The sequence below is a fragment of the Nicotiana tomentosiformis genome, chromosome 4 (assembly GCF_000390325.3).
Source record: "Nicotiana tomentosiformis chromosome 4, ASM39032v3, whole genome shotgun sequence".
NCBI classification, from domain to species: Eukaryota; Viridiplantae; Streptophyta; class Magnoliopsida; order Solanales; family Solanaceae; genus Nicotiana; species Nicotiana tomentosiformis.
Window position 1 is genome coordinate 83773244 of NC_090815.1, and position 10914 is coordinate 83784157.

General features: G+C 38.5%; 1 protein-coding gene across 1 annotated transcript; it reads left to right on the forward strand.

Annotated features, from left to right (window-relative positions):
* The first annotated feature begins 8544 nt into the window (after positions 1-8544).
* LOC108946591 (protein FAR-RED IMPAIRED RESPONSE 1-like) lies at positions 8545-10584 on the forward strand. Its single transcript, XM_070201272.1, has 5 exons — positions 8545-9135; positions 9229-9884; positions 9986-10188; positions 10324-10412; positions 10498-10584. The coding sequence occupies exons 1-5, from the start codon at positions 8545-8547 to the stop codon at positions 10582-10584; spliced, it is 1626 nt and encodes a 541-aa protein (XP_070057373.1).
* The last annotated feature ends 330 nt before the right edge of the window (positions 10585-10914 follow it).

Consider the following 10914-nt stretch of genomic DNA (forward strand, 5'->3'; position numbering starts at 1 on the left):
ACAGAAGCATCTTAACTTGCGTCAGCGGAGGTGGTTGGAGCTGCTTAAGGATTATGATATTACCATTTTGTACCATCCCGGGAAGGCCAATGTGGTGGTGGATTCTTTGAGTCACCGGGCGGAGAGTTTGGAGAGCTTAGCATATCTACCAGCAGCATAGAGGCCCATGGCGTTGGATGTTCGGGCCTTAGCCAGTCAGTTTGTGAGATTGTATATTTCTGAGACGAGTCGAGTATTGGCTTGTGTGGTCTCTCGATCTTCTCTTTATGATCGAATCAGGGAGTGTCAGTATGATGACCCCCATCTGCTTGGTCTTAAGAACACGGTACAACACGGTGACACTAAGGAGGTCACCATTGGGGATGATGGTGCACTGAGGATGCAGGGCTAGCTATGTGTGCCCAATGTAGATAGTTTGCGTGAGTTGATTGTCTAAAAGGCTCACAGCTCGCGGTACTTCATTCATCCGGGTGCCGCGAAGATGTACCAGGACTTGAGGCAACATTACTGGTGGAAGAGGATGAAGAAGGACATAGTGGAGTATATAGCTTGGTGTCTAAATTGCCAACAGGTGAAGTATGAGCATCAGTGGCCAGGTGGGTTGCTTCAGAAGTTAGAGATTCCGGAGTGGAAATGGGAGCGGATCACTATGGATTTCGTGGTTGGACTTCCACGGACCCAGCGGAAGTTTGATGCAGTTTGGGTGATTGTGGATAGGCTGACCAAGTCAGCTCATTTCCTTCCTGTGATGACTACCTATTCTTCCGAGCAGCTGGCTCGAATTTATATCCGCGAGATCGTCAGGCTTCAGGGCATACCAGTATCTATCATCTCTGACCGGGGTACGCATGTCATGCCCCAAAACCGAGGAGCGCGACCGACGCTCAACCGAGTGAACCTGATCGAGCAAGCCTCTTAGATTTTCTTCTACCCAAACTTATCCACAAATGGAGATAATGCATATTTTCATTAATTAGACATAACATGACCATGTTTGCAATACCAATTCATTACCAGTAGTTTTCATCATTTTTAAACTCTCAAATGGAACAAGTAATACAAACACAACATAACATAGTTTGTCTTTCCCAACACCAATACACAACACACACCATGTCTATGGAGCCTTTAGTACCGTCGAATAGTACTAGTATGAAAACCAAACACCAATTTAAGAATTTAGAAATACAATATGAATATGATGAACCAGGGCGACAATAACATGATATAGCTAACCGTTTAAACCAGAGCAAGCTTATTAAGAGCTATCAATATCATTTATAGGATTTAAGATGAGATCCTTTGTAACCATCCTCATACAAAGCGGCCCCGCCGCCTTACCAGATGTATGCAGGTGGAGGTGTAAGTACAGTACCACAACTCTACTCAAGATGCCCCGCCACCTCATCCCAATTTATATGGGTGGATGTATAACCACAGTACCAAGAACCTACATAAAGCGACTATACCGCCTCACCCCAATGTATGCGGGTGGAAATGCATCAACGATACCAATACCAACACAAAGCGGCTATGCCGCCTCACCCCAATGTATGTGGGTGGTAACGCATCAACGATACCAATACCAACATAAAGCGTCTATTCCGCCTCACCCCAATGTATGCAGGTGGGAACGCATCAATGATACCAATACTATACACAAAGCGGTCATACCGCCTCACCCCAATGTATGCGGGTGGAGGTGTATCACAATTACCATCTCTATACCATAATCCCTACACAAAGAGGTCATGCCGCCTCATCCCAATATATATGCGGGTGGAGGTGTATCACAATCACAATATCTACACAACTTGGCATAATAACTTTCACATAATTCACGACTTGAAATTATAACATGTAGATACACAATCCATAGTTTGGGACACATCCTCAATTTATAATGCAATATGATAAGAGCACTTGAAACACAAATTGAACATATATCTTCATCACAAAACTTATCGGAATACTCGATTTGTAATCAACATCTCGGAACTTACAAGGATAATAGGAATTCCAATTCTTAAAGAAGGGTTTAGCCAACATACCTCAATTGAGCTTCCTTAAACTCTAAAATATTCCGAAATTCTTAACAACTTCAATCTATTTTAGAAATATAACAAATTGAATCAAATTTAAGAAGATGATCATGGTTCTAGCTCATTTGAGCATTTTATCAAACACTAGGTGTGCCTAAGGTTTCAAGGTCCTTTTTATGGAGAATTCCATCATCCCACAACCCAATCTTTACCATTTTTAGCTCAATGTTATTTTTACACCCTTTGATAACACATTCATGTAAAATAAACAACCCTCATGCCCAAAATTATCTTGCTAATTACCCACTTCTAGACAAAATTCGAAATTGAGGGTTAGGGTGTAGAATCTTACCTCTAGGATGAAGACCTAGTGAGTTTCCCTTCTTAATCTTCCAAACCTTGAGCAAGGATTGAAGAACAATTATTGAAGAACACCTTCTCACTCTAGGGCACTCTCTCTCACGCTAAAATATCAGATTATAGCTCAAAAATGACCCAAAATGTGTATTTAACGAAGTAGGGTTGGATTTTAAAAATCTAAAAATGAAGCAATGGAACAGGTTCTGCGGTCGCATATGCGACCGCATAATGGTTATGCGGACCGCAGATCGGTCGCATAATTGGTGTCCAAAACGACCAAAAATCTGTCTGTGTCTGCGGTCCACATAACTGTTATGCAGTCGCATAGTACACCGTATAAAAGTTATGCGATCGCATAGTCAACCGCATAATTGCTTTCAACTGGCCCAATTAACTGCCTCACTCTGCGGCCATTATGCAGTCTGTAGAGTGATTCTGTGGTCGCATAATTGGACCGCAGAATCGCATTTCATTGTCAAACATTTTCCTTTACTTTCTAGCGCATTATTCAACCCAAAAAGTTCGAGCTTTACTTTCTTTACGGCCATTATAAAATCCTCAAACATGTAAGCCCAATTCGGCACCACGAAACATTATTTTCTTTTTGCAAATTTTTATCGGGCTTTACACTTAAGTACTTCAAAAGTTTTTGGGGTATTACAATGCAGTTTACATCACGGTTCTGGAGGGACATACAACATGAGTTGAGTACTCGAGTGGAGCTGAGCACAGCATTTCACCCTCAGACCGACGGATAGTCCGAGCGCACTATTCAGATATTAGAGGATATGCTTCGTGCATGTGTGATACATTCTGGAGGTTCTTGTGATCAGTTCTTGCCACTTGCGCAGTTTGCCTACAACAACAGTTATCAGTCGAGCATCCAGATAGCACCGTATGAGGCTTTAAATGGTAGGCAATGTCGGTCTCCAGTGGGTTGGTTCGAGCCGGGTGAGGCTAGATTATTGGGTACAGACTTGGTTCAGGATTCTTTGGAAAAGGTTAAGGTGATTCAGGATCGAATTCGCACAGCCCAGGTATTTTTTTCTATGTCCATTCGAGGACAAACGATTATTTTAGAGGTGGAGGATGTGATGCCCCGATAGGTCATCTTATGTTTTAGAACCTAATTCAGCGCTTTGAAGCCTTAAATACCTCATTTTAGCCTTCCTCGATTTGCATGCGCAGTCAGGGTGTTTTTCCGGAAAGGTTTTTCGTTAAAAAATTAGAAAATATGAAATTTTTGCCTTAAAATCCACTTGAATTGACTTCGGTCAACGTTTTGAGCAAACAGACTTGAATTACTATTTTGATGGTCCCGGTGGATCCGTATCGTGATTTAGGACTTGGACATATGCCCGAAATCGAATTTGGAAGTCCCTAGCTCGAGTTATCGCACTTTGTTAAAATTTGAAAGTTAAAGGTTTAATAATTTTGAAATGTTTGACCAATATTTGACTTTTTGGATATCGGGTCTGTATTTTGGTTCTGGAACCCGGTATAGGTCAAATACTATATTTATGACTTGTCTGTCAAATTTGGTGAGAAACGGAGTTATTTTGACGTGATTCGGATGTCCGGTTGTAAAATAGAAGTTTCAAAGTTTTCTTGAAAAATTTAATTTGATATGGTGTTCAATTCGTATTTCTAGGTGTTATTTTGGCGATTTGATCGCGCGAGCAAGTTCGTATGATGATTTTAGACTTGTGTGCATGTTTGGTTTGGAGCCCTCGGGTGAGTTTCGGATAGATACGGAGTGGTTTGGACTTAGAAAACTTAGCTAGTTCTGCAATTTCTAGTAACCGGTGTCTGATCTCGCAATTGCGAGATCAGAATTTGCATTTGTAAACATTCCCCAATCCTGAGAGGCTCGCATTTGCGAGCAAATTCTTCGCATTTCGAAGAGTACCTGGGTCAGCATGAGTTCGCATTTGCGATCAAGAGGTCGCAATTGCGGGGAGGCCAGAGTTCGCATTTGCGAATAGTACTTCGCATTTGCAAAGTGGGGCTGGGGCAGGCTTGGTCGCATTTGCGATCAATTTGGTCGTAAATGCGGAAGATCAATGTTTACATTTGCGAACAAGTCATCGCAAATGCGATGAAAGCATATATGTGAAGGTCTTCGCATTTGCGATTGATTCTTTACATTTGCGGGGTTCGCATTTGTGAACCCCAGGTCGCAAATGCGACATATGCAACTTATCAAAATGGGACTTAGACGGGATTTTTGTTCATTCTCTCCATTTTTCAAAACAAGAAACCCTAGAGGCGATTTTTCAAAGAACCTTTCTTCCTCAAATCATTGGTAAGTGATTCTAAACTAGTTTCTTTCAATCTTTCACTAGATTTTCTAAGATTTCAACCAAAAATCTTGTGTTTTCATGGTGGAAATTGGGGAGTTTGGGTAGAATTAGGGATTTTTGTAAAATGAAGATTTAGACCTCAAATTGAGGTCGGATTTCAAAACAAATTACATAACTGGGCTCGTGAGTGAATGTGTGTTCATATTTTGTGACTTTTACCCGATTCCGAGACGCAGGCCCGGGGAGGCTTTTTGGGGCGATTTTCTTATTTCTTGCTTTAGCTTCTATTTCATTAATTAGATTAGATGTAATTGATTCTGGCTAGATTTGGGCCATTCGGAGTTGAATATTCGTGGAAAGGCATTGTTACCGATTGATTAAGCTTGGTTCGAGGTATGTGGCTTGCCTAACCTTGTGTGGCGGAAATTTCCCTTAGAATTTGGTACTATTTTGATATGTGAGCATCGTGCACGTGAGGTAACGAGTACATACACGAGCTATTTGTTTTAAAACCCAATTTATTTTACTGAGTAGCAACCTATTTTTTCTTTAATTTGAGTTATACCGTTTAAATGAGTATTAGTCCATTTTCATTCTTAACTGTGCTATTCTAATATGTGTAGTTATCCTGTTTAGTCTAATATCGCATATCTACGTGCTTTAACTGCTTATTTGAACTCTGTGAAGCATGCCTAGTTGATTTCTTGCTTTCCCTTGTTCTTTATCAGTATAATTGTAGAAATCTTGCTGTTAACTGTTGTATTTATCTGTTTGAGCTGTGTGTTTACGTTTGAGACTACGAGACAGTTCTTCGGGAGTTCTCCCTGCACACTTACTTTTGAGACTACGAGGCGGTTCCTCGGGAGTTCTCCCTGCACATTTACTTTTGAGACTATGATGCGGTTCCTCGGGAGTTCTCCCTGCACATTTACTTTTGAGACTAAGAGGCGGTACCTCGGGAGTTCTCCCTACATATTTATTTTTGCAACTACGAGGCGATACCTTGGGAGTTCTCCCTATATATTTACTTTTGAGACTACGAGGCGGTACCTCGGGAGTTCTCCGTGTATATTTATTTTGTGACTACGAGACGGTATCTCGGGAGATCCCATGTTATTTACCCCTGTGTGTTTTACTGTTGCCTTGCTGTGTTTCCTTTTGTTAAATTCTAGTCTCTTATTATACTATATATTCCCCTGCCTTATTTATTATTTACCAGTGGGCCTGACCTGACCTCGTCACTACTTGACCGAGGTTAGGCTTGGCACTTACTGGGTACAATTGTGGTGTACTCATGCTACTCTTCTGCACATGTTTTCATGTGCAGATCTAGGTGCATCATACCAGCCTCGCTGTTAGTTGTGCGTTTGCTGCTGTTCCGGAGACTTCAAGGTACATCTGCTCTCGTCCGCAGACCTAGAATCCCCCCTCTATTCTCTCCTATGTCAAACACTTCGTGTATTCCTCTTATTAGACTCTGGTGTATAGAGATGTTATTTTCCTTCTGTAGCTTGTGACTTACGATGTTACGGGTTTTGGGAAGACCGTGTACTTATAGAGTATTGGTTATTGTACATGCCAAGCAGCATTGTTACTAGTTATTCAGTTATCCACTGCTGTTAGTTGCCAAGTTTTACTTTCGCTTTGTTATTTTTCGCAATTTGTTAAGCTTACCTAGTCGTAGAGACAAGGTGTCATCACGACGTTATACGGAAGGAGTTTGGGTCGTGACAGTTATGGATTAATTCCTCCCAGGATAGAACGGAATAACTATTCTATTTGGAAATCACACTTGACACTTATATTTATTTGGAAAATAATGCAACAATATCAAAAATAGGGGAGAAGTTTTCAAATTTTCCATCTATGAAAAATGAGGTCAAGCCTCTAAATTTATAGACAATGAAAGGTAGGGGCGGCCCGACGAGTTCTGTGGTCTAAAGCCAAAGTTTATGAGGGGCCTTAACTTTTTTTTTAAAACAATATTATTTATTTATTTGAAGTTTATTTTCTAGCGTTTCTTAGATACAAAGTTATTAATAATTTTTTTATAATCAGTAAATTCCAATAAGTCTTTCTTAATTGACAATATAGCTAATCCATTTAACCTTTCATGAGACATTGTTGACCTTAGGTAAGATTTTATCAATTTAATATTGAAAATTTCTTTCCGACGAAGCGGCGGTAACAAGAGTTATTAATATTATTCCATAAGTAATATAGGCATTGGAAAAAGTATCAAATCTTTTTAGTTGACCGAGTGTATCAATTAATATGTTATCTTCTAATTGTACTATTTTTTTAAAATATTTTTAATTCCGAAAATAAATCTAAACCATCAATATCGAATTGATTATTATGCTTTAATGATCTTAATTTGTACCGCTAAATAGAAAACCAAAAATATTTCATATGCTTCAAATTATTCAAATCTATTTTGAAGTGAAAAACATAGTCTTGTCTACTATGTATAATATGTAGTCAACTCCAAAGGACTCTTCGAAAGATTTTGAGATTTTATTATCAACATTCTCATTAAATTGTTACTTCCTATATATCATACGTTTCTTATGAAATTCGGGTTCGATATTCATTTTAGGTGCAATTCAAATCCTTCTTCTCTATACTTGTTAAAGAAAGAAATCAATTGTTTTCACTTCATAGAACCTTTTTAAAATTTATACCTAGCATATTAGGTGTAAACAAATGGGCCTCCACAAATATGGGGCCTAAAACAGTTGCTTTACTTGCGTTGTGGAAGGGCCGGCCCTGATGAAAGTGTGAGATTAAGAGGTGCAATCAAAGAGTTTCCTATTCCATTTCCTATTCACACCCTTTAAAGAAAGAGTGCTGCTATTTAGCCACACGCATAATGGCCCAACGATGGCCACACTCGTGAAATACCATAAAAGCCCTTGATTTCATATTTGGCTTAATAGCCATTATTTCCATCCAAAATATTCCCCTCCCAAATTAGTTAATAACTATTGATTATCCCAAAACATTGATCCCATAAAATCATCATTCTCTCATGGGAAGATCAAAAGCCTTCGTATGTATACGTATAATGTTACGTATTTTTTTTAAATCAAATTTATACTGATGGGAAGATCAAAAGCCTTCGTATGTATACATATATTGTTTTTCGAAAATTTATACGGTATATAAATTTGGGCAACCTTGTTATACCATACACATAATTCACCACCCTTCCCTTAACCTAAACATGAATGCTAACCAAGAAACTAGTTTGGAGCCATTAAACTCGAATAACAGCCTAGAAACTAGGCCGGAGCAACTAAGGAATGCATTACACATATCTTTAGGGTTGAATTTGGACAATAGTTTGATGAATGAAGATGAGTGGGTCAATATTCATTCAGATGGCAAACTTCAATGATGGAGAAGATCATGTTGACGATGTTGTTGCTGATGATGATGATGATGATGATGATGACAGCCATTATTTAGAGGAAGAGGGAGAAGGTGGAGAGGACAAGGAAATGTCTAATGAGTTCAATGAAGAAGATCTAGTAATTGGTCCAATTACTGGGATATGATTTAGTAATAAGGATGTTATGTTTGATTTTTACAAAGAACATGCAAGATTATCAGGGTTTTGCATTGTCAAAAGAATATCAAATAAAAAAGGTGGTGATATTGTTAGGTATGTGCAATATGGTTGTGATAGGTTTAGGAAACCAAGGAATAAGCATGTTACCAAAAGGAGGAACTGTCGTGCTTGAATAAATGGAATTTTGGAAGAGAATGGTTCATGGCGTGTTTCAAAGGTGGTTAAAAAACATAATCATCAATTGGAACCAGAACTATCGCGATTGATGGCTGGACACAGATCGCATAGTAAGTCTCTTAAGAGAGCTCTTGTAGCCAAAGATATTGCAGGCTTAAGACCCTCAAACAATATAAGAGTCGCTGAAGTACTTGCTGGTGGCCCCGAAAATTTGGGTTGTACACCAAAGGACTGTAGAAATTATATTTTGAAGAGTAGAAAGCTTCAGTTGCAAGAAGGGGATGCACAATCATTACTTAAGTTCTTCAGTAACATGCAGCAAAAAGATAGGGAATTTTACTACTCCGTAGATGTGGATAGTTTTGGTCGACTTCGTATTGTCGTATGGGTTCATTCACACTCTAAGGTTGCATATGAGGAGTTCCATGATGTAATATGCCTTGATACCACATACATTGTGAATCGATACAATATGCCATTTGCTTCATTTGTTGGTGTCAATCAGCATAGGCAGTCCATACTTTTGGGATGCGCTCTTATGTCTAGTGAGGATATAACAAGTTACAAAATGGTGCTCTCTACATGGCTTGGGGCTCTAAACAATGTTCATCCATTAGTTATCATGACTGGCCAATGTGATAGTATTAAGGCTTCCATCAATGCATTGATGCCAAATACGGTATATAGATATTGTATATGGCACATATTCGCAAAGTTGCCAATGAAGTTAAGCAGAGTTCTTGATGGTAAGATTGCAAAGGCATAATTTAAGGATTTAGTCCTTGATAGCATTAACGTTACTGAGTTTGAGAGAAGATGGACTGATTATATTGCAAAATATAACTTAGATGGAAGGGATTGGTTTTATAAGCTTTATTTGGAGAAGGAAAAATGGGTTCATGTATACCTAAATGACCACTTTTGGGATAGGATGTTGTCCACACAAAGAAGTGAAGGAATGCATGCTTTCTTTGATGGATTTATCACCCGCCAAAGCACTTTGAAGCTATTTGTTCAGCAATATGAGTTATCCATAAGAGCTAAGTTTGAGAAAGAATTGGAAGCTGAATATAGATCAAGGTGCTTTGAACCAAAATATTTGTCTGAATTCGTATGGGAGGAAAAACTTCAAGCATGTTATACTCGTGAAGTGTTTGAATGTTTTCAAGTACAGTTAAGAAAACTGCACCATTGTGCAATCAGCACCCCTGAAGATCATAAAGCAAACCCTAGAGTGGAGAAATACATTATAACAGATTATTCGCTCAGGAGTTTTAACACTAGAGATCCATTTGTCTTCACGGTTGAATATACACCAATTGGCGAATATCTAAGCTACAGCTACAAGTGGTTTGAAATAAGAGGTATTCTATGCTGCCACATACTTAAGGTGTTGTCTCATAAGAGGATTGAAAACATTAATGAGAGGTATATATGAAAAAGGTTGAGAAGAGATGTTGATCGTCCACACTTGAAATATTTTTTCTAGGAGGTTACCCACGTATGACTTTTGAATACATGATGTACAGGGAACTATTAAAGCATTTTGAACGGGTTTGTGGTATTGCATTAGATACTGAAGTGATGAAGAAATATATTAAGTATGATTTGAACAGATTGGAGCATGACCTTTTGAATTGGGATGATGATATAATAGTTCCAAATTGGGAATTGGAAGATATACATGATGGTATGGGTAGGGGTGGAGGTGGGGGTGAGGGTGAGGGTGAAGGTGAGGGTGAATGAAGAAATATAAGAGATCATAGATATGTAGCTTCTTGTGGACATCCAAGGTTGAATAGATATAGAGGGTGAATTGATTCATACTTTAGAAGTTCACAAACGGGTGGTGGAAGTGGAGGTAAAGGTAATAGGAAGGGTAGAGGTGGTGGTAGAGGCCGTGGTAGAGGTGGTGGTAGAAGTGGTGGAACTCCTAGGCTAGCGGAAAAAATTGAGGTAAAGTATAACAAATTTGATTAATTATTTTTTTTTATGTAAATACATTGTTTATACTTATTAGTCTTCTTTACTCTAATTACAGCAAGATGATGCAACAGTACCACCACATAGTAGCTTGCATAATCTAAACAATGAAGCAAACTGGGAAGTGGAAGACTTGACCGTTTAGTTTGAGATGATATAAGTTTGGAACTTATTTAATTTAATTGAGATTGATTTGTTTTGAATTTATTGAGTTTGTTTTGTAATGAGTTTAAACATGTGGTATTATAATTGTCATTGTTAAATGCTTCATTTTATTGTTACTTTCTTTGAATTTAGAGGACTAGACTACCAAAATGTGACTAGTTGCAACTAGTACAGAAATGAAAGACTTGACAAGATTAAAATTAGTACAAAACTAAGAACTAAAATACTCACATCTTGACATTACTAAAAACAAAAAAGATCTAGTTTGCAACTTAAAACCCTGCCTTCAACCCCTATCTTGGTATTAAAA